This window comes from Denticeps clupeoides, chromosome 15, assembly GCF_900700375.1.
Source record: "Denticeps clupeoides chromosome 15, fDenClu1.1, whole genome shotgun sequence".
NCBI classification, from domain to species: domain Eukaryota; kingdom Metazoa; phylum Chordata; class Actinopteri; order Clupeiformes; family Denticipitidae; genus Denticeps; species Denticeps clupeoides.
This window is the reverse complement of record NC_041721.1, coordinates 3,388,322-3,411,955: the sequence shown is the minus strand read 5'-3', so window position 1 is coordinate 3,411,955 and position 23,634 is coordinate 3,388,322. Positions and strand designations below refer to the sequence as shown.

The 23,634-nt window shown below is 49.5% G+C and overlaps 1 protein-coding gene across 1 annotated transcript; it reads left to right on the top strand.

The window, feature by feature from the left end:
• Positions 1 to 485: 485 nt before the first annotated feature.
• Positions 486 to 23,251, top strand: rassf8b (Ras association domain family member 8b). The gene is made up of 5 exons (XM_028953992.1): positions 486 to 679; positions 13,704 to 13,877; positions 17,142 to 18,103; positions 20,667 to 20,796; positions 21,027 to 23,251. Exons 2-5 carry the CDS (start codon positions 13,775 to 13,777, stop codon positions 21,146 to 21,148), a joined length of 1,317 nt encoding a protein of 438 aa, XP_028809825.1. The 5' UTR covers positions 486 to 679; positions 13,704 to 13,774; the 3' UTR covers positions 21,149 to 23,251.
• Positions 23,252 to 23,634: the final 383 nt, after the last annotated feature.

Sequence of the window (23,634 nt, the reverse complement as noted above, 5' to 3'; positions counted from 1 at the left end):
ATGTAAAGACCAAAGTATTCAAGTATTCAAAGTATAAGAATATTTCATTCATTTAGATCTAGGATGTCTTATTTTTGTTTTCGGTTTATTTTTTGATACACTGTCTAAATAATAGTTTATAATGTAATGTTGAAACTGATACACAATTACATATTACAATATTTGTATATGGGTTCATTGTATACTTATCAGTCTATATCAGTCGCTAAAGCATTTCACTGCATATCATACCGTGTATGACTGTGTATGTGACAAATACAATTTTGAATTTGATATTTTAATTTGTGGTTCACCAACAAAACTCATAATCACATCACAAATGAAATGATATGACCACGTGAGGCAGCTCCTCTTCCGACAGGGGCGTGTGGAAAGCGGTCGGCGGGTTCTGTCGGCCCCCCCTGGAACTTTTCCCCTGCCGAAGGCGGGCCGGGGAGCGGCGTGCAGCTTTAAACCGGTCCACAATGCCTTGCGGTGTCCCAGTTCCGTTCCAGCGTGTTTACGAGCCGGAGTCACTCGCGATCGGGCGAGCCTGCGGAGCGCAGCGGACCGCGGCGGATCGGTGCGTCGGGGGCAACTTCGTCCCGCACTCAGGGGGCGACGCGGGACGCGGGGGAGCTTGCGTGCGGGGAGGAGGGGACGGCCGAGTCCCGCCGCCGGAGCCCGCGTCTCCGCACAGGTGACCGTGATTTATTTTCTTCTCCTTCTTCTTCTTCTTCTTCTTCTTCCATGTTGCAGGGTTGCCAAGACCACGCTTTCCGCGCCAAACGGCCCGTTTCTTGTCGTTTTAGACGCATGTAATATGCACATTTCGAGGTACGAATGGCAGGTGTGCGGCGCGGATGTATTTTTTTTTTTCTTTCGGCGCGATCGGGGAGGGGGGACCGGTTCTGCGCAACTGCGCCGGGACTTAATGGCAGCGTCCCGCAGCGGTGGAACGGAGCGCGGGGCCGACGTGAACACCGCCCGCCGGTGACCTTGTGCCACATTTCGGGCTGCTCCCGGGACGCCGCGCGAACCTGGCAACCCGCGTCGGCTGCGCTCTGGACGGGTCCGACCCGTCCCGCGTCCCGCGTCCCCCGTCCGCCGCAGCGCGGAGAGGGAGGCTTCCGGGAACCGGGTCCAAAAACACTCTTCTAATCCAGCCAATTAATTAACCCCCCCTCTCTTATCGCATCAGGCCTTTTAATTACAGGAGATTATGTAAGAATTGGCACAATTCACGTCCATCAATAGAATTACGGCAGCTGAGGCTTTAACTTCGTCCTCCTCATGAGGGACCCACCCTGTACCGTATACTCCCCATTTTTAGGTTATTAATTGACACAAACTGATACCAAAAAAATGCAGCTCTTTGTTTTCCAAATCAGCATCACAATCTCACCCCAAAAAAATATGAAGAGACGCACAGAGGGCGGCTACCCCGGCGAGGCTGACGACACACCGGCCCGCCAAGCTGCAATCGTCCCCGGCCCGGACCCACCGCTTCTTTAGGCCGGGACAGTGTGGGGGGAGGGGACGCGAGGACGTGGATGCTCGGTCCCTGTCGGTGTCCCTGTCTGATTGGGTCCGACTTTCGGAAAGTCACGCCTCGGCTTCTCGCTCACCGTGGAAGCCCGGCCGGATGCATCGAAATGAGATAAATGGGTCGTTAATTGAGAGGAAAAATATGGTCCAGGAGTGATTCTTAATCAGGTCTTTAATGTAGACGCAGCTGCTTTATTAGGTGTCCCAGCACCATACAGACGGGACCAACACTGACTAATCTGGCCGATTAACATAATTAAGTGGCCGATTCTGGATTTATGCATTTGGATATTTATTGTGTTGATTAAGTTTGTTGCAAGAATTTTATATGTCGTCTGAGAGTCCTACGACTCTCAATATGTTGCACGGCATCTTTGAACCTCAAAGAGCCCAAAAAAAACAACACAATTTCATATTTTAAAAAGCAGAAGCATGTCACAGATCAGCATTTTTTGAGGCCGATGCGGATGTTCACTGGGGGGGACCGCACCACTTTTTGGAACCGGGAGTTGTTCTCTCCTCTTTAAATGGATTTAAAACGGAACACAAACATTTACAAACGTTAGAACTTTGGAATAAAGTTAACCAGTTTTTAAAAGGACCTCAATCGTTGCATGCTGGCCCCTGCCTGGACGGTGGAAGGTAATAAGAACGAAGGCCGTTATTTTCTTTTAATGAAATTCCGTGAAGTTTGGACGGGGGGGACAGAGGAACTGACGCATTGTGCTCCTTCCACCGGAGGCTGAATGATATCAAATCGATGCAGCGGCGGCGCGGGGGGGAAGAGTGAGTCATGAAGTGGGGGAGAGAGAGAGAGAGAGAGATTCCGCAACTCTCACGCTCCGTTCCCTGATTTACGAAGGCCGCGAGCGAGGTGCGTCGAGAACATCGGCCAACCGACAGGCTCAGCGTTCTCAGCGCTGCGGCCTTTTCACGCGATCGATAATTCAAGCGGCAGTAACACAGGGCGGTAGTAGCTCGCCTGTGAACCGGAAGACCCAGGTTCAAACCCCACTTTACTACCATTGTGTCCCTGAGCAAGACCCTTAACCCTGAGTGTCTCCAGGGGGGGACTGTCCCTGTAACTACTGATTGGATGTCGCTCTGGGCGTCTGGTAAATGCTGTAAATGTAAATGTAGTAACCGTTCCCTTTCTACGTGGTGGAGCCGGTATTACCGAGATGATCAAACGATGGTTACTACTAGAGTGAAGTGAAGTGATTGTCACATGTGATACACAGCAGCACAGCACACGGTGCACACAGTGAAATTTGTCCTCTGCATTTAACCGGTCCAGTGAGCAGTGGGCAGCCATGACAGGCGCCCGGGGAGCAGTGTGTTGGGACGGTGCTTTGCTCAGTGGCATCTTGGCAGATCGGGATTCGAACCGGCAACCTTCTGATTACGAGGCCGCTTCGGTAATTACCGTTAGCAGGGACGCGCGGTGATAACTGTGGGAACTTTTCCGACCCTTTGGATACGAAACTGGGGGGGGGTGACCTCAGAAAGTTTCCATTCCTAATTTACCGGTCTGGGGTGTTTTTCTACAGGATTTAGTGTCTTTCCGTACCGGGAAAGCATCTTAGTTCGGACATGAAGGTGACCTGTTCTGGTGAAACCGGGGTGATCTCCTCGGAAAGTTGTTACGTGAGGATTAGCTGCAGGAATGCTTGACGTTTTAAACATTAATCTGATTTAGATCTTTATTCTGGTGACGTTATTGTGATACTCCAGGAGTCCCGGATTGGACCGAATTTACGCGGCGCGTGTTGATAATTGCCCGTTTGTTTTCTGGAAACTTTTCGTTGCCGTGTGACTTGTTTGTGGCGTCCAGAATCCAGGGGACGAGCCTGTAGGTGTGATTGACAGCTCTCACACGCCCCACTTCCTCTCCTGGACTATTTAAACCCCTCCTCTCAGTCCGTGACACGCCCATCTCCTCCGCTTCCCTCCGTTCTCCACACTAAACGCGGCCACGGCCACCACCGACAGCCACGCGCAGGTCACCGGGCGCTGCAATTCCAGCGTTCTGACTGGTGAACCAGTGACATTTACAGCATTTGTCAGACGCCCTTATCCTAGTTACAGGGACAGTCCCCCCCTGGAGACACTCAGGGTTAAGTGTCTTGCTCAGGGACACAATGGTAGTAAGTGGGGTTTGAACCTGGGTCTTCTGGTTCATAGGCGAGTGTGTTACCCTCTAGGCTACCACCACCCTACCACGTGACATTCGTTAACTCGGGCTCAACGCGCCACCATCCACGGAAAATCTGTGTCACCGTATCACTGAAACACAGAGGTCCTCCGGGAAGTTTTATATTTTGCTCCGTCTGAAACTGGCAGGAGCAGCAGCCCTGAGCCGAGTTTGTGGGATAATAACGTGTATTGTCCGACCCGATTCAGCCGGAGAATGGCCGCCATTGAGCCCACGGCGGTCGGGTGGCTTTGGAGGCCAACCGCTGGAGCCACTTGGCGCCGGCATGAGCGGCGGGACCCGTGCCAAGCAGGGGGCCGCGACCTCGCCAAGCCCGCCCCGACCAAGAAACGGGCTTCAGGGTGACGTTCGCGTCCCGGCTTGCAGGTAACGCAAGACATCAGATTCAATTCGTAAAGGATTCCCAACCCCGGAAAACATTTCCGTACGGAGGAGTTACGTCGAGACGCCTGGGAGCTCGGGGCTCGTCTGACCCCGTTACCTTTTCGCATCTTTTATTTAAATTTTTTTTAAAAGTGAAGTGTTTGTCATTGGGACAGTTCACAGTTTGTCTTTGTGAAACACTGCAGCACAGCACACGCTGACACAACGAAATGTGTCCTCTGCATTTAACCATCACCCTTGGTGAGCAGTGGGCAGCCATGACAGGCGCCCGGGGAGCAGTGTGTGGGGACGGTGCTTTGCTCAGTGGCACCTTGGCGGATCGGGATTCGAACCGGCAACCTTCCGGTTACGGGGCCGCTTCCTAAACGGCTAGGCCACCGCCGCCCCCTTTTTTCCCCCCCGTTGGCTCGCGTGACGCGGCAGAGAGGCTCGGCGTCGAAGAGCGAGCTTTAAAGCCCCGTGGGAGCGAGCCTCTTTCTTCCCGCCCGCCTCTCTCGGAGAGAAATCGCTTCCGGTCCCACTGCACTTCTGGAGCAACGGCTGCCGGTGCAATAAAGAAGAGAACGCGGCCAACTGCCGTTTCCGTTCCTAAATTACCCGCAGTTTTGGTCTGGGTTTTTTTTTCTTTTTTACAGGATTAGTGCCGTTCCGTATCGGGAAAGCATCTTAGTTCGGACGTGAAGGTGCCCTGTTTTGGCGGAAAGCCCGTCCAGATCGGCGTGCTTTAACAACAGTCTGCCTGGAGACGTCCAGCGCCGCCGCGTCCTACTTCGGGCCGCGTTGCACCACTGTGCATAATAATGTTCTGAAGCAGCGGGCCGGCGACGCCTCGAACCTTTTATAGTGATGAGGCTGCGTGATGATTAAACTGGAATCTAAAGTGAAATAATTGTCACTTGTGATGCACAGCACATGGTGCACACCATGAAATGCGTCCTCTGCATTTAACCCATCACCCTTGGTGAACAGTGGGCACCATGACAGGTGCCCGGGGAGCAGTGTGTGGGGACGGTGCTTTGCTCAGTGGCACCTTGACTGATCGGCAACCTTCTGATTACGGGGCCGCTTCCTTAACCGCTGGGCCACCACTGCCCCTAATCTGCCATTTAGGGCCTGTTTGTTCACCAAAGCAGAAAACTTGATCGACATTTGTGGCAGGCCTGATGAGCTGGGACCGGCTTCTCTCCGAGACTGGGGGCGGGTCATCGTCCGCTCAGTCCCGGTCCCCGTGTCGCCAGGAAATGAAGGGATTTGTCGTCCGGGGCCGTGCCGGGTTCTGCAGGCTCTCTCCAGACGTGTAAACGGCGCGGCGGTGAAATGAAATGTTACGGGAGCGGTCGAGGAGGGGTGATGGGACGGGTAATGACGCCGTTTATCATCCGAGGCTCGCGACGCGCAGAAGACTCCCAGCAGGGAAAAGCGGCTCTGCTGACTGGAGTCTCTGTTGTGAGAGATTCACGTCCATCGGGATGCTAATCTGAACAAAAACTCATTTAGATTTCAAGAATCTAGAAGCATTTAATACCAGACTTTTGCCAGACTTGCATATCCAGAGCCGTAGCCAGAAAACTGGGACCGGGAGTGGGGTATACGTGTGTCTGGACCCAAACTCCGACTCCACACCTCGGCGCTCTGTGCGGCAACGTTCTTCCTCTGGGTTTTTGACCCCGGAAGGGACCAACAAGGACCGCCCTGCCGCCCGGTTCACCACTCGCCAAGGTACCAATTTGCCCACTGCTAGATTTGTGGTCTTGTTTCGGTATTGTAACCATGCAACAGACATAGGGCCATGCTTGGGACAAGGACGGTCATCATGGTGACATGTTCTAGTTGCACCACAACAAACTGAGATATAAAAATTATATAACTTTGACATTTTTGTAATTTTGTACCGCTATTTATATGCTGACTAATTTAATATGCTAATATTAGAGCATCATATAAGATGTAATATACAGGCCAAAAGTTTGGACACACCTTCTCATTCAATGTGTTTTCTTTATTTTCATGACCATTTACAGTAACAGTAACATGACCAAATACATAACTCCACGTGTTCATTCATAGTTTTGATGCCTTCAGTGAGAATCTACCAACGTTAATGGTCATGAAAATAAAGAAAACACATTGAATGAGAAGGTGAGTCCAAACTTTTGGAATGTACTGTAGATGTAAAATGAAGATGGATAAGTTTTAAGAATTATAATTTACACATTTATAAAGGCTGATGGGACTTTTTTTTTTATTTTTAAATTTATTAATTTTGGGAAGAGATTATGTTGAAGGGTCAAGAAAAAAAAAAATCTCTAAATTGGCTTACACAAAGCGAAGGAATTAAGCCACCAGTACGAGTGACCCGAAGCCATCTCATAAGTGCCATGGGACAGCGGACAATACGCCGGCTCCCCAGACGCTACTTTAAGGAAAAATGTAAATGTTAATGGTGCCATAAATACTTGACATTTCCTGCTTCGCAGCTGAAGAAGCTTCCATTCGCTCAACCTTTTATTCGGCCGTTTGAAAGGACAGTCGGGTCTTGCGGCTGCGCTTCTGAGGAATTGTGGCGTGCCTTGGAGGACCGTGGAGCATTTTTATTTTTTTATTTTTTTTTTTGTAACTGTAGATGTTCTTCAAATATCATTGAGAGCGACGTGCACTCTTCTCTTTCTTGTTCAGACAGCCTCGTCAGCCAATCAAATAGAGTTGAAATGGAAAAAGCTGAAATGGAAATGCGGGGCCTGGAACTGTTTGGTAATAAACACATTTATTTCAGGAACAGGCACCTTCTCTCAGGTGCTATTTATAGAGCGAGAGAGAGACGGTCCAAATTTGCACTTTTCTTGGTTGGGCGCAGAAAACCTTGACGAGAACACGGCGGAACAATAATGGACTGTATTGTTGTGCCATCTGCCCTAGAATGATAAAAGTCCATTCGTAACACTTTTTATTTATTCCTTTTCCATGATTTCCATGATTTTTTTTTTTTTTTTCCTGCGATTCCACTGGCCGGCCCAGATGGTTGGTGGGTTTTTGGCCAGGTTAAGAACGTCTGAAGCCAGGAATGTTGGCAGATGCGTGCAGAGCTCTTCCCCTCCCGCTTCTGACATGGACTGGTGGTTGCCTTGGTTAAGGTTCTCCCCTGGAGGTCTTTCTTATGTCCTACTGCAGCAATTCTTATTTCATTTTCATTTAATTTCCCCCGTCCCTGTTTACTTTAGCTGGACATTTGAAAGAACACGGAATAACCACTCAACTGCAATTCAGAAGAAAGCGATGGGATCCGGGAGTGCAAATGTTATGTTAATTTTGCATTTAAAAATCTAGATAATTCTGTCCCGGTCATCAATATGGTGGAAAAAGTCGTTTAGTGATGGTATTGACCAGTTAGGGTGTTGATTAGATCCCCACCTCCCCCCAGCATTCCCTGCTTTCGGGGAGATTAAGCGCGACCGCTTCCAGCCTTTCCCACCGGGACGGGACAGCACCCTCCTCCTGTTCTGTCTCGGGGACGGCGCTCGGCTGTTGACGTCTTTATCTGCTGCCGCGGTACAGTGGGCTCCGGTAATCATCCCCTCCCCGGCTCGTGGAGCCCAGCTGGGCTTTTTTCCACGGGAGGCCAGTCATGCTTTTGTCCCCCCCCCAAGGACCCCTGACAGGCTGCATTGTCCAGCCAAACCCTGACGTGAGGGACAAAACCCACGGACCGTCCCCTTAATAGCCCGCGGACATTTGTTTGTGCCCAGGCCGCCGGCCAATCCGACGAGCTGAGGTACAGTCTGACAAAGGCCGCGGGCCGTCGCCATGGAGAGGGATTGTCTGCTTCCAGTCATGCCAGCGGGACGATGTGGACAGTCCGCTGGTCAGCAGGCCCCTTTGTTTCTGTCCGTCCCCCCTCCCCCAGCTTACATCAGAATGCTGAGTGACCCTTGTCTAAGAGAGCCACCCAAGCAGGCGGGAACCCTAATCGCAATTAATGTGATTTATTTAACAGATAGTCAAATAAATATATTTATTTAAAACATACCACAATGTTTTAACGCTTCCTCATTCATGGTATCGGGGTGAAAGTCCTTCTGCATCCCCCCAAAAAAAAAATTGGTGATCATGACAATCACGTCACAGGTTCAGAAACAGTTTCATTGACCACACAAAACCTCTGAAAAGTCTCTTTTTAAATCTCTAGTCTCAATACTTGAAGGTTTACCTCTTAATACAATATCAAAATTTGAGATGCACCAGAGTATCGTGATGTATGTTATCAGCGATCAATTGGGAACCAGAATGGATAATCGGATTTAAACTGAAAAGCATCATGAGAAATCGCATCACCAGCCGGTCTGATGCTCGGAAACACCCCGGAATCGGGACGAATGTGGGCACTGAAGAAACGAACCGAAGCCGAGTGTTGGCATTCCCCGCTCTTGCCTGCCCTGCTGTGGAGTCGCATTCCCAGCATGCCTGGGGGCACATGCGCTCAGAACCTGGTGGGTTTGGTGAAGCCGCCGGGCCAAAAGGTCACTAATCTAAAGCACGACGGAGGCTGGCTTCATTACGCCCCCCCAGGCCAAGGTGAGCGCATTCCGGAAGAACAGTGATAGTCGTCTTCGTTCACCGAGTCGGTTCAGGCAGCGGGCGTGTGAGCACTCGCCGGGCGGCAACGCTCGCTCGCGTAAATATGTGACAGTTGCTGTGCCGCTGACCCCTGTAATTATCCAGCGGCGCTGTGCGAAACTCCAATATCCAGTTTTTTTTTTTTTTTTTTTTTTTTTTTTTTGAAAGGCCGCCAGACCGCACGCATCAAAGAGCGAAGGCGTCTCCACGACTCCACAGGTGCTTCCCCTCACCTGCCCCTGCAGAGGATTCCGCCTCGAATCGAGCATCCTGATTGGCCCGCAGGCTGAATGCTTGGAGGCCCTTTGTCCTTTCCCTTAATCTCAGACCTCCTGAGATTAAGGCGTGGGGCATGAATGGCAGGACTCATGCAGGGAGTCTTTCTTTGGGGCTTTATGGGGGGGCTTGTCTGGGTGGGAGGAAGTTATCTGGTGTCTTTCTCCTGTAAGTCGCTTTGGATAAAAGTGTCTGCAAAATAAAGTAAAGTAAAGTAACTTGCCATGTGATGCACGGGACAAAAAAAAAAAAAAAAAAACTCCATAAGCATTTAGACAAAACTTCAGACAAAATTTCACATCGTAAGAGGTAACCATGTTTCAAATGTCTGCAAAACCTTCAGGTTTTTAAATAGTTTGAAATTAAATGATGTTCCACATGTAGGGTGGTAGTAGCGCCTATGAACCAGAAGACCAGGTTCAAATCCCACTTACTACTATTGTGTCCCTGAGCAGGACACTTAACCCTGAGTGTCTCCAGGGGGGGACTTTCCCTGTAACTACTGATTGTAAGGCGCTCTGGATAAGGGCGTCTGATAAATGCTGTAAATGTAAATGATATGCTTACCCATCTTAAATATTAGGATGAGTAAAAGCGCAAATATTACAGATTTTTTTTTTTTTCGCATTTTGGTTTAATTTTTAAGTCGCCTTAATGATGTCTGTTAATTATACTCACATAACCCATTATTACACTAATAGCCTGAATTCTGTAAAAGCATCCTGTTAGTCCAAAAAATTTACTTTTTTTTTTTTTTTTTAAGTTAATAATGTCCAGCTTAGACCCTCAATTACGGAGCAATTTGTCATTAAAGGGCAATTTAAGTAATTGACCATTAACCACTTGTTTGTGGTCCGCATTGCTTTCAAGCATCAAAACTTCTCTTCTTTCCGTGGAAGTTCTGTTGCACTTGAGCTGCACGCTGTTGTGCTCTTTATAGTTTGCAAGTTGCACTCTTTGGAAGTAATTACACATTCAGAATGAATAACTACTAATTAATAATGAATAAACTTTTTTTTTTTTTTTGGTTTGGTTTTTCGTTCAGGTGTTGGGGAATCTCTTCCAAGCACATTTTTAATTATTATTTTTTTTGCTCCTTAACACTTCACATTGAGAACAAAGGAGCTAAAGGAAATGCTGGTTACCCTTAACTCAAAGGACGAAGAGCTTATCGCTTCTCTCCCAAGCAGCCAGTGATGGGAAAGGGAATCACTGCACTGGGGGGGGGGGGGTGACCGACCCCTTGACCCCGCCCCTGCACTATCAGCTACGCCTCGTTCTGTACTGCTTTTAATGCAGACACCCTCAGTCCCCGGCAAAAGTACGTTCGCAGTTCCGCTTTCCTAGTGCTGATAACGGTGCGCACCAAACCAGGGGAGGAGCGAGACATTCTGTCGCCTAGAATGTAACATGCGGCGCCTCGTTTATTCGACTCCCATTAGTTCACACAGCAGCACGAGCTCATTTCATTCACACGAGCAGAACGTGGATTAATGACACCAGTTAGACATCTTTTGTGCTTGTGACTCATTACTTTTTAACAGTAAATGTTTTGTGGTTGAAATGAATACATATGTGACCCAAAGTGTCCCAAGAATGACATGAAACATCATTAATGGGGCATTAATGGTTAATAGGGGCAGTGGTGGCCTAGCGGTTAACGAAGCGGCCCCGTAATGGCTGCCCACTGCCCACCAAGAGCGATGATTAAATACAGAGGACACATTTCGTTGTGTCACCGTGCGCTGTGCTGTATATCACAATGACAATCACTTCACTTCAAATGATTTAATGTGATTGTTACATAATGTGCTTATATAATACATTTTTTTTACAGTTATTTATTTCATTTTGATGCAGTGATCAGTTTTGTCCTAAGAAAAGGGGTTGATCCAGGATTGAATGTCACTGTGTGTGTGTGTGTGTGTGTGTGTGTGTGTGTGTGGGGTCAATGATGTCAGTGTCTGTGTTTATCCAACACGCCTCATCACAAACATCCAGTTCTGGCTCCGAGAGCCATCATCGGCTTTTAATTAGAGCAGAGCGCAGAGTTTTCCCCCCCAGCGTCCGCCGCTTTATTCACGCGACAGAAATAGCCGCGCTCGGCAGTGCAAGTTCAATTAGGCCCGTACGCGCCAGGGGAACGGCACACCAACAAAAGAGCAATAGATCATCCGTAATTAAAGTAGTATGTGAACGGTGTGCGAGCTCGAAGTCACCTGTCTGGGGAAACGTGGGGAACCTTCTCCCCGCGTTCAACTGCTGGGACGGAAAGAATCGGGATTCGGGGGAAAGATGCTTATCATTTTGCCACCTCATGTAGAACTTCATATTCGATTTCGTATTACGTACGCTGTAGAAGATGATTTTACGTGATTTATTGTTAACAGACACGTTTAGCCCGGACGCCCAGCTAGCCTTTTTTTTTGCACTCATGGTAATGCCTCAAGGTTCTGATAAATGTTTATTTGCAGTTGGTTCAGAAACGGCTTTTGGGCCTTTTGCTTTACTTTTTAGAATGTAGCTTTTGGAACTGTAAATTGGTTAACGCCTGCGGGATAACTAGCAGGCTAGCTGCTGTAGCTGCATCCAGAAATGCTGTAGCGGTTCCCGTTACGCTCATGCTCATGGTTTTAAATCGTATGCATCGCTTCTTAACTAGAGGTGAGAAGAACTGGATATTGTGCTCGGCAGGCTTTTATGAGAGCTAAATAAAGTGTATTTCGCGCACTTCACCCCAAAAGTGGTGATAGACGTGTGAGCTGAGGAGACGCCCCTTCGTAGGCCTTCTGGACCGTAGTCATCGTTGGCGACCCTTCATCTCGGCGGTATTTTCAGTGGGCTCTGCTTATTAAGGAACGCCACGAGGGACCTCTGGGTTCTGTCAGTGCGATAAAACGCCTGTTCCAGAAGGAGAGTTGGCTAAGACAGCTTGGTGCTGTTGGGAATTTGCGCTTTTTCCCGGCTTGCTCTTGGAAGAGATGTCCAAGATGATCCTTCTTTCTCTCGTCCCTCCTTTATTGGCAGTTCTGGGACGACTAGATCACACTTTGGGTGAAAGATTAGACCAGTGACGGGAGTGGAAGAGCTTCTTTAATTGCGTTTGTTCGGCACTATGAAAGGTTTAACGGAGAGGCGGACCTTTTCTGTGGGCCGTCTTGGCTCGCGACGCCAGCTTTGTTGCTCACGATAATCACATCCTTCAAAATGAAGGCTCTCAGAAGCTCCAGGCTGCCGCTTGCACACTTCAAGAAGATGTAAACACGGACAAGCTTTTAAAAACCGAGACTAGCCTGCAGACCGAGTAGGATGGAAAGCTGAGCTGAGGCGTGGACTGGAGTAAATGCTATTTTATTCCCTTTTTATGTGAAGCTTCAGCTGAAGGAACTTTTCTACCATCGGCGAGGTGAATGATGCAGGACGTTTGATTTGCGGCCGGCTGTTTATCTCGCTTGTCGGCCTTTTGGCGCCGACGGCGCCCACTCTTCCACCAATCACCGCGAGACGGGACAAAAGTCCCCCGGTCTAACGGCGCATTGACCAGGCAGCCGGACAGTCGCCCGTATATCAAGCTCAGCCTGATTTACGGCGGGCCCTGGTAACTCCGAGTCGTCCCGAGCCGTTAAAGTGATAACCGAGACTCTGAAACTCCGGGGGGCGTGAACTGGACTGGGTGCGGGGAGGAACGGATGGCGGAGGCACCTTGGTTCCAATCCCGCTTACTACCATTGAAAGAAAGAAAAGAAAGTGAAGTGATTGTCACACGTGATACACAGCAGCACAGCACACAGTGCACACAGTGAAATTTGTCCTCTGCATTTAACCATCACCCTGAGTGAGCAGTAGGCGGCCATGACAGGCGCCCGGGGAGCAGTGTGTGGGGACGGTGCTTTGCTCAGTGGCACCTCAGTGGCACCTTGGCAGATCGGGATTCGAACCAGCAACCTTCTGATTACGGGGCTGCTTCCTTAACCGCTAGGCCACCACTGCCCACCATTGTGTCCCTGAGCAAGACAATTAACCCTAAAATTGCTCCGGGGGGCAGTTTTTATATATATAAATATCATTGCATCCGTTTCCGTGGGAAGACGAATCACCTGCCGGGGCCTGCAGCTTGTCGCACGGGAACGGGTCCATTTAATCCCTTTGGCAGGGCATCCTGCGGGAACAGCCGATGGTTAAAAATCACTCCGGCGGATCTGGAGCCTGGCTTTCAGCAGATTGCCATCCCCGGACGGGCCTGACGGGTGGCTGCCAGCTTGAAACGTTGGCCTGGCTCTCGGCCGTGTGACTCAGCGGACCCGTGACTTGCCTCTCCGCTTCTCGCCCAGGAGCGGAGTCCTCCGGTTTTAGGGCTCGGCTGCAAATTACAGCACGGCCGCTGGCGTCTCGATGAGAAAATCACAGGTTCCACACCCTTGGTGCCCACCATAGCTCACGTCTGGCTCTGTGTCCTGTTTAGTCTGAAACGGCAACCAGTTATGAGACATATTTTTCACATGGGATTGCTTCACGTTTAATCACCATAGTTGACGAAAAACGGGAAACTGAACAAAATCTAAACAAAACAGGTTCAAATCCCACTTACTACCATTGTGTCCCTGAGCAAGACACTTAACCCTAAGGGCGTCTGATAAATGCCATAAATGAAAATGTAAATATGATCGGTGTCCTCCTGTCCCCTTCACAGGATGCGAGTGAACACCCGGCCGGTGGCCCTGACCGCAGCGGAGGCATGACGACACCCGGCCGCTGAAGGCCATGGAGCTGAAAGTGTGGGTGGACGGAGTGCAGCGCATCGTATGCGGGGTCACAGAGGTCACCACGTGCCAGGAGGTGGTCATTGCCCTCGCTCAGGCTATAGGTGAGACCCTCGTCACTGCTTCCTAAGCCTGCCGCGTGTATGGAAACGCTACCCTGCATCGGATGTGCTTGTTGCTCGTGTTTTTCTAGGATGTAATGAGAGAGGCTGATGTTGTCTCTCAGGGATTTTCAAATGGACAGTAGCATCATAATGGACACGTATTTTTCTCTTATTGGACAATCACCAACCCTGCACTGACACCACTTGCAGGCTCCCTCTACCCTGGAAGGGGGTCCCTCTCTGTATCACTCCTTCCCAACGTTTCTTCCTTTCTTTTTTCTCTCTCCTAGAGTTTTTTTTTGTGTGGAGTTTTTCCTTGTGTGCAGAGGGGTCAAGTGTGTTGGGTGTCAACTGTAGGGCCTGTCAAAGCCCATTGAGACATACTGTATGTGATTTTGGGCTATATAAGGAATAAATGTTATTGTCTCTCTTACTTTTACATTTCGTAGGTGAACTTGTGTGTGGCAAAAGTGCCCTTAATGTAAAAGTATGTGAAATCATAATAAAGGGAGCAATTTCTGTTTTTCCCAGACTGCCTTTGAGTGACATGATGAAGGAACCCATTTTTAACTTGGTGCTGTCGCAGTGTCTCTGTCTGGGAAAAAGTACCCTTTTTTTAAATTGATAATGTTTGACATTTGACTTAAATATAGTGAAAACTATTTACATGCAAATGTCCTTAAATTCCTATATGTTTTGTAAAATTTTACACCACTTCTGTGCAGAAAGTGTCATAATTTGTACATGTTACTTAATTAAATGAATGTACTTGCCACAAATTTATAACGTTTGTGTATAGTATAATTATCACTGGATGGATTTATTGTTGTTTAAGAAAGGAATCCTGGTTTGATTTTACTTTTTTTTCCATCTTGTCCACGATAGATGCAAAGATATTGAGACAATATGCATTGGCAGTAAAGCCAAAAATAATTTTAGTGTTGTAGGCAGCAGGGGGGGGAAAAATAAAAAGACCTGGCAACGTCTCTACTGCAGTGTGTGATGTCAGGGCCTTCAGGGATTCCCTGGAAAAATTCTAGCTCCCTCTTTGCCCTTATGCCTTAACGTTAAATTATGCAATTTAACCAGCAATTTTTCCCCCTTGATACAGGGTTGTTTGGATCTGAACATGGTAATGAAATGCGGAGCATAATTTTCCTCTTTCGGTCGGTGAAGTCCCAACCTGGCAACGTTTCAGGCCGACGGGAATCTGCAGGATCTTTCTCATGCCTGGGTCGTGTAGTACGCTTTTCAGGTGTCACCGTTCCCACTGTCAGAACATCTGCTGAAGATGGATGTGGGCCGGAGCGTGTAACCTAATCCACTCCGCTGCATCGTCCTCGAGTTGTCCAATGCTCTGGACCTGGTTTTTATGCATGGGGCTAATGGAGGCTGAGTGGTGTTTGTGCTCCCGCACCCATGAAGCCCGGTGATGGACGTCCTCCTTTCATATGGGTTCCTGCTGAGAACCAGACGACGCTCTTATCTGCACCCCCACAGAAAAACACACGCGCTTGTTTTCTCTCTCACACGGCCGCACACACAGAGGAGCTGTAGAGTGTTGGAAACTCTCTTTTGTACGTGTTCCCAGGCCACCGCCCACCCTCAGATAAATCAGCTTTGGGTTGACTGGATGCGGGGGGGGGAATCGCATTTTGCCTCAAAACATTGAAGTGACAGCTATTGTCGTTGTGAAACGCTGCAGCGCAGCACCGGGTGACGCAACGAAATGTGTCCTCTGCATTAAACCATCACTTTAGTGAGCAGTGGGATCCAAATCGGCAGTCTTATCTTACCCTCTAGGTTACCACTGCCCCATTGAAGGGACTTGGTGACCCAGGATGGAACTTCTGACCAGCGAGGTTTGCGTTACCCTGCTGGCCTCGTTGGCCTTTTGGTTTTCGAGGAGCCCCTTCATTCCTCTGAGATGGAGTAGTTTTAGCACGTGATCGCGCAACGTTTCGGCTTATTGTGTGCTCCTCTCTGTTAGGGGACGCCCTCCCTCCACCCCCCCACATAACTTATGCCCTGGTTCTGTCCCCTAGCAACAAGTGGTCTTTGTCAAGGACCCTCTCATCTGGGAGGCCTTTGGACCAGGGCTGTGAGCTACTGTATTGTCCCTGTTCTGAGAAATGGGAAGAGGGACGCTTTAAAGAAGGTGAACCCGCCCCCAGCCCACCGCCCTTCCTCCCGTAGCACCTAAAATCGTTTCTTGTTTTAAAATGCTCGTTCTAACCTCACAGTAACCCAATGGTTTGTAGTTACAGATTGTGATGCGCGTGACAGATTGGGTCACGACAGGGTGGCACATGCAGCCTTTGCGAAAGTTTAACATCAGCCATAAGTGCGTTTATACGTACGCGACGGGGGCGTTAGCGGTGGTGTTGCGCCGATGCTCCGCACGGGGAGCACAGGAGTGGCAACCAGCCGTAGTTTCTCACTTGTGACCGTGTGGCGGGTCTGAACCCAACTGATTGGCTGCTGTTTCAGGAGCTGCAACCGATCTCTCGCCGGTGGCGGCAGAGCCGACTTAACTCATTTGCGTAAATGAGCCGGCTTGGTCATTCGCATAAATAATAAATAGATCCTGCAAAATACCAATGCGCCCCCTTGGCTGCAATTTTGACCTATCGAATGTGTCCATTTAAGATTTCTGGCATTTACCAGAGGCCTTTATCCAGTAACTAATCAGTAGTGATGGACAGTCCCCCTGGAGACACTCAGGGTTTAAGGGTCTTGGTCAGGTCTCAAGAAGGTTACTTCACTGACAACCAGACTTTCTCAAGTCTGGATTTGAGGGAGCCCTCTGGAATGGTCGGGCGAAACGTTGTCAAGAATCCATAAATCCAGATGTTGTTTTGCTGAGACAACCATGACCTGGAAGCTGCCCCGTAATCAGAAGGTTGCCGGTTCGAATCTCGACCCGCCAAGGTGCCACTGAGCAAAGCACCGTCCCCTCACACTACTCCCCGGGCGCCTGTCATGGCTGCTCACCAAGGGTGATGGGTTAAATGCAGAGGACAAATTTCACTGTGTGCTGTGCTGCTGTGTATCACAAGTGACAATCTCTTCACTTTCATCACTTTAACCTTGTCAGGGACACAATGGTAGTAAGTGGGGTTTGAACCTGGGACTTTGTCTTCGGCTACCACCACCCTAAATGTCGTTCCATTTGTGAACCACCTCGGTCACAGTAGCGGTAATTACAGAGGTTCCTGTTGCAGGGTGAGCTGTCAAGTGATGATGTGATCTTTTTGCCCCCAGGGCGCACGGGAAGATACACGCTGATTGAAAAATGGCGGGAGACCGAGAGACACTTGGCGCCTCACGAGAACCCCGTGGTGTCTCTGAACAAGTGGGGACAGTACGCCAGTGATGTCCAGCTGGTCCTGCAGCGCACCGGGCCCTCGCTGAGCGAGCGGCCGACCTCTGAGAGCACCGCACGCGCCCCCGAGCGCGGACTGTATCGCCAGAGCCTGCCCCCGCTCGCCAAGCTCCGCCCCTTGGCCGCGGACCGATCGCTCAGGAGGCGCGAGCCCAAGCGCAAATCTCTAACCTTCACGGGCGGGGCCAAGGGCCTCCGGGACATTTTCGGCAAGAGCCGCGAGGAACCCAGGCAGCGGATGTCTACTGCGCTCATCGGCCATTTCCGGAATGGGGCCGTGACCCCTGACCCCGGGGCAAATTTCGAGCTCGGCCGCCTGGTCCAGCTGCAGAAGGACAAGCTGCGGTCGCTGGAGAGCCGCCTGCAGGCGTGCGAGGTCGAGATCCAAGCCTGGCTGGGGTGCACTGATGAGGGCTTGAGGGCGGAGGCTGAGGAGGGCGTGGCGGCCGAGGAGGAGGAGCTCCTGCGCCTGGAGCAGCTGCTGCGGAGGAACGAGGCCGAGATCCAGGAGGAGGAGTTCTGGGAGAACGAGCTGCGCATCGAGCAGGAGAGCGAGCACCAGCTCCGCGAGCAGCTGCGGGACCTCCGCGCCCGCATGCAGGAGTGCGAGCTGCGCCTCGCCGAGTACCTGAGCCGCATCCAAGGCATGGAGGCCGGCCTGGAGGCCGAGCGGCTGCAGCAAGAGCTCCGGGAGGCGCGGCAGGCCAGCGAGGAGGAGGTGCGGCTGCAGCTGGAGAAGGTCCGCGCCGAGCTGGAGCTGCAGGCCCAGCACGCCACCCGCCTGGAGAACGGCTGCAGAGCGGTGGAGCGCTCGCTCGGACACTCCAGCCAACGCCTGCAGGTGAGCGGGCGCGGTCCGTCCACACCTGAAGACCCGTGTTAATGTTAAAGAACATAGAACAATATAATAACTATAATTACAGTTACTTCAGTAAATAACCTAAAACAAACATTTAGTTTAACAGAAGTTAAACTAACAGAAACCTACAAATGTATTACCTGTTTAGTTGTCAGAACTTACAATAATTATGGATGCACTGGTTTTGAAACGGGTCAATATCCATGTTTAAATGTCCCATGACATGAAAATGTGACTCTGTGAGATGATTGAACATTAATTCGAGGTCCCTGAGCCTGTCTGTGGTCCTGCAGCAGCTAGAAATGGCGATAGGTGTAAAGAGCGCTTTGGTCATTCGCCGTTCAGAGAGCGACAGCTCTTATGACGTCATAAGGGGAAAGGTTGCCTCCCGTTTGTCATGCTTTCTCCTCCCAGAGAATTTCCCACCCCTCCCCTAAAACATTATCTCCCCCGACCGTCATGGCTTCCAAACGGGTGAAGCGTTGCAGTTGCATCACGTGAGCCTCTGAAGAACCAGTGGGTTCATTTCTTTTTCCTTGTATTGAGCGTTGTACCCGTACGGTAAATTCAGGCAGGTCTGAGTTCCACGCGTCACACGTCTGCTGGGTCTTCATTCACCAAAGTCCCATGTCCGTCCAACTGCACGTGCATTCATCTCATTTTGTTCTGAAACAGCGAGGAAATAATACCGTGAATGTCACGAATTGCATCACGAATTGCATCGAACGGATTGGCACGGCGATGAGCAGTCGTGGCCTCACACCTCCGAGCTTGTAAGTTCGAATCCCGGCTCGGTTGCCGCAGGTTTCCCCCTGCTGTCCAAAAGCATCTACATACAGCCCCCCTGTGCCCAGCGTCCCGGGATGGACGTCCGGCAGCCGCGACCCTGAGTAACAGGCAGTGGTTGGCCTAGGGGGCCACTGAGGTCCCCTTAATGAAAGCACCGTCCCCACACACTGCTCCCCGGACGCCTGTCGTGGCCGCCCACTGCTCACCAAGGGTGACGGTTAAAAGCAGGGGACACGTTTCACTTCCCTTTCACTTTCAGCAGGACTAATCGGTTAAGGACCGCGAGCGATTGATCGAATCGCAAGTTGAGTGCATCGTTACGTCCCGGTTCAATTAAGCGTTCATTTCGTAACGACCATTTTGCCGCTGATTGCCGCCAATTCATTTTTAACTCTGGAGGTCTGACAAGATGGAACCTCCGGTAGCCCTCTCAGTGCACCAGCGTGCCGACATTGCAGCGGAACGTTCCGCATTGTTGCTGACGAGGCAGTGGCGTGACCCTCCTCCTCCTCCTCGTGTGTTCAGATGGTTATTGGACCAGCAGGTTCTGCACGTACGTCCTGCCCTCTCGGCTGCGGCCCGTCTCTCATGAAAGAAAGGTGCCGTTCACCGAAGCGCCTGCCAGGCCCGGCCCAGTAATCGCCCCCGTTCCTACAGAACCGTCCAGAAAAGTGCCGGTCTGAGGCTCCACGCCGGCCGCCACGTGCGGCGCTGCTAATTAGCTTAATTAGGATGAGGATGCCTGAGCGCCGATTATAATATCACTTATGCAAATGAACCCCACCCCACCCCGACACACACACTTCTTGGCAGCGCAGGCAACGCCGTCAATGTCATGTGAATGATGCGGCGTGATCCGATCCGCCCTGCGTCAGAAAAATCCTACGGCGCTCTGCATTTAACCCATCACCCTGAGTGAGCAGTGGGCAGCCATGACCAGCGCCCGGGGAGCAGTGTGTGGGGACGGTGTTTTGCTCAGTGGCACCTCAGTGGCACCTTGGCGGATCTGGATTCGAACCGGCAACCTTCTGATTACGGGGCCGCTTCCTTAACCGCTAGGCCACCACTGCCCCAACAGGCGTCAAGGCGTCAAGCGGCGGGCGTTTCCAAAAGTGAAATTCAAACGGAGGCCTCTCTCTAAACGCTCCGGACCACTGACTGCTGTTTTTTCCGGGGCGTCGGGGGCCCCGAAAAGCTGCTGAGTGGCATGGACGGAGTGGCCGAGGAGCGGGATTACATTTTGGCCGAGCCGATTTCACGCCGAGGCCGCTGCTGCTGTTGAGGGGATCGGCTTATTGCGTTTTTTTTTTTTTTTTTTGTCATAATCCAGGAGAACCAGGAGCAAACAAGCTGTCTAGACGCGGCGAGGACGTGGAATATTAATGGTCCTCAAATTCACATTTTTTTTCAAATTTTATTTGTCACGTACACGGTCATACACGGTACGATATGCAGTGAAACGCTTTTAGCGACTGCTACAGACCACAGTATTGCAAATTTGCAATGAAAACCGATATGCAAATATTGCAAACATAACCAAATATTACACTTTTATGTCTTTTAACATAAAATATGTGTAACAGGTAGGGTGAAGGTGTGCAAAGGAGTGAAAGTCAATGTATAAAGATTAAGAAGAGAGACTTTGCAGATATTTTGTGCAAAGAGTCCAGAGTGATTGAAAGTTGAAGTCGTGCCGCGTAACGGGTGACTGCTTGACGTCCTCGTCCGCTCGGTTAACCTGTGACCGTCCTCTTAGGAGAAGGAGCGGGAGCTGGAGCAGCTGACGAAGGAGCTGAGGCAGGTGAACCTGCAGCAGTTCATCCAGCAGACGGGCACCAAGGTGACGGTGCTGCCGGCCGAGCCCGCCGACGAGGAGCCAGGCGCAGGTCAGCGCATTCGAACCCTGACGCGTTACAGAATCGCGTATATGGCACTCTGCTGGCCCCTGGTGGTAGGAAGTGGTAACGACGTGGCGCATAGACAAACCTGCATGGTTTTTTTTGTTTGTTTTTTAATTTTTTTTAGGATCTATTCTTTGAAAAAAAAAAAAAAAAAAAAGTAAAAGTGGAAAAAGTGAAGTACTTGCCTTGATGTTTCTTTGTGTTTTGTCACCCAGACCCTGAGGAGCAGTCAGGCTCTCTGCAGCGCCTGGGGTCCGGTCACACCCTGCCCACCGACCTCCGAGCCCTGCAGACCCTGCACTCGTCCGGTTTCAACCCGGAAGGGATCTACGTCTGACCGCGACACGTGGCTGGACGTCCGCGGAAGGCAAAACACTGTGCAGTCCGGTCCCGCTGAGTTTGCCGGGGCCTGATTTCATCCAACGTGCATCCGACCCTGGAAAACCAGGCCTGCATGCGAGGCACGTCCCCGGCGGTAGCTTCCTCGTCTTCATTCGGTCACATCACACGCTCGCTCCAGATTTTCCGAGGTCCTGAGTTCAGGACCCCTGGGTCTACCACAGGTTTACCATCTCCACCGGGTCTAATTGACCTAAACGTCTCCTTGGCTTTCCTTGAGCTGTGCACTTCACCAAGGACTAGTTCTGTTACCAAATGCCTCTGGGATTTAGTTTGTCCTCTGAGAACTTTTTATTTGTGTAGCACATTACATTAATTTTATAACCTTGTTATAAAATTACTAATTATTTTGTATGTTTTTTTTTTTTTTTTTTGTTTGTTTGTTTAACTGTTTTGCTGGATTTTACCATTTTTGAGAGTTGGCAGCTAGGTCCCAAAGAACATAAATAAAATAAAATAGTTTAAATAAATCACTCTGTACACTCTGCAGTTCTGCTGTTCCTGGCCTTAACCAGCAGGGGCAGCAGAGGCCTATACAGCCGCAGAACTAACACTTCCCTTCTCTCGTCACTTATTATATATTTCTACATTTTGACCAGTCTAGACGCCTCACTTTCTAACAGTCTAACACACTTAAACAGAATACGTTTATTTAAACCAAAGCAAGCGAGAGAGCGTTCTTCTTCTTCAGAGCTGAATGTACCAGGCCAAGGACATCGGGGAGGAATCTTGTCGTTGGGTGAAATGCGTTAAGAAGGTCTGGAGCTTCATGAGTGCTCCACGGCTCGGACCCCTGAGGTCTCAAGCGCCACTCCGGGGGGACGACGTGATGACTCGAGCGACTGCGTCCACTGCATGACCGTGCATTCATTACCACTCATGCAATGGTGACCATAAGCATGCCTTACTGAAGATGACGTGTAAATAACCTAGACATATCACTTAGCAGAGAAAAGAAGACTATTGTTTGTTATTTTTAAAGCAATGCACAATGCGTTCCTTGTTTAAAAAAAAAAAAAAGCTATGTTCACTTCGGACCTCCGTTGGGAAGTAACCTGCATGCCCTGGTGGGTTTGAACTCGTGAGCAGAAAGAGATTCTGTGAACTTTGTGTGCGAGTGTGAATTTTTTTTTTTTTACCTTGCAGGGTAGGCCTTAAAAATCCATGTTAAGCCTGTAGTCCTTTTATCCGATTGATAAAGGACTACAGGCTCGGTTCTGTTGGGTTCTTTTGCTGCCATTTTGAGTTCTCGAATTAGCCAAACGCGTAATGCGGCGCCGTTCAGTGGGGCAGGGGGTATTGCAAGGACGTTGTTTAATGACAAACCTGGGTGGGTTACCTTTAACTAGAAAAAAGGGTAAACCTCGAGCTTGCTTCTTTTAACTATATGAAACTGTTTATGGCTTCCTCTTAGTTAACATAGCCAGGTTTTTCATTAAACCGTGTACTTGGAATGGCCCCCATTAGTACCTATAAGGCCCTACTCATGCAGTGTGTGTGTGTGTGTGTGTGTGTGTGTGTCCTCGTTCAGCTGAGATTACTGTTGAGTAACACTCAAACAAAAACATATTTTCATTTTTATTTTTACATACTAAAGCAACACGATAACTGGCATGTGACGTTTTTTTTTAATCTGACATCACAAAATAGGGAGAGCAGCTACGTGACATTTTTTTTTTTTATATAACATCTAATCAATTTTGGATCTCATTAACACAAAATAATATTCTGTCACGATTAGATATTATCGGCGCTTTTTCTGCACGCGCCTTTTCCCGCAAACGACAGGCAGGTGCGACTCTTGGGACTTCCCAATCCATGCGGTTGTCCAAAGTCCACCATATAAATATGGATTTTGTCCATATTTATGAGAACCTTATTCCTGAGTGATTAATCCATGAAGGTGTGACGTCCTACACTAATGGTGAGAAATCAAGGTCTTCAGTGTGTGTTATGTTCACTGTCACATTATAGTGAATATTTATGGAGATATTGTAAAGATGCTGTATAATGCATAATAAATTTAGAACCATTGTCTCAGTGTCCTGTTTAGTCCCAGATTTCCCTTCCACGTTCAATATTGGCTTGGACTAAAAACTAACTTTAGGCCACACAAGGTATTGTGGTATTTTCTTAAGAATTAAGTCTTTATTAAAAGTTATTTTTTCTTATTAAATACAGGTGGTAGTAGCCTAGTGGGTAACACGGTCACCTATGAACCAGGAGACCCAGGTTCAAATCCCACTTACTACCATTGTGTCCCTGAGCAAGACACTTAACCCTGTCACCAGTCCCTGTACCTACTGACTGCAAGTCGCTCTGGATAAGGGCGTCTGGTAAATGCTGTAAATGTAAATTGTGTTAAGTGATTTAGTTTGCACCAAAATAGGCTAATTGAATTTGAAAGTAAATGGAGATTTCCAT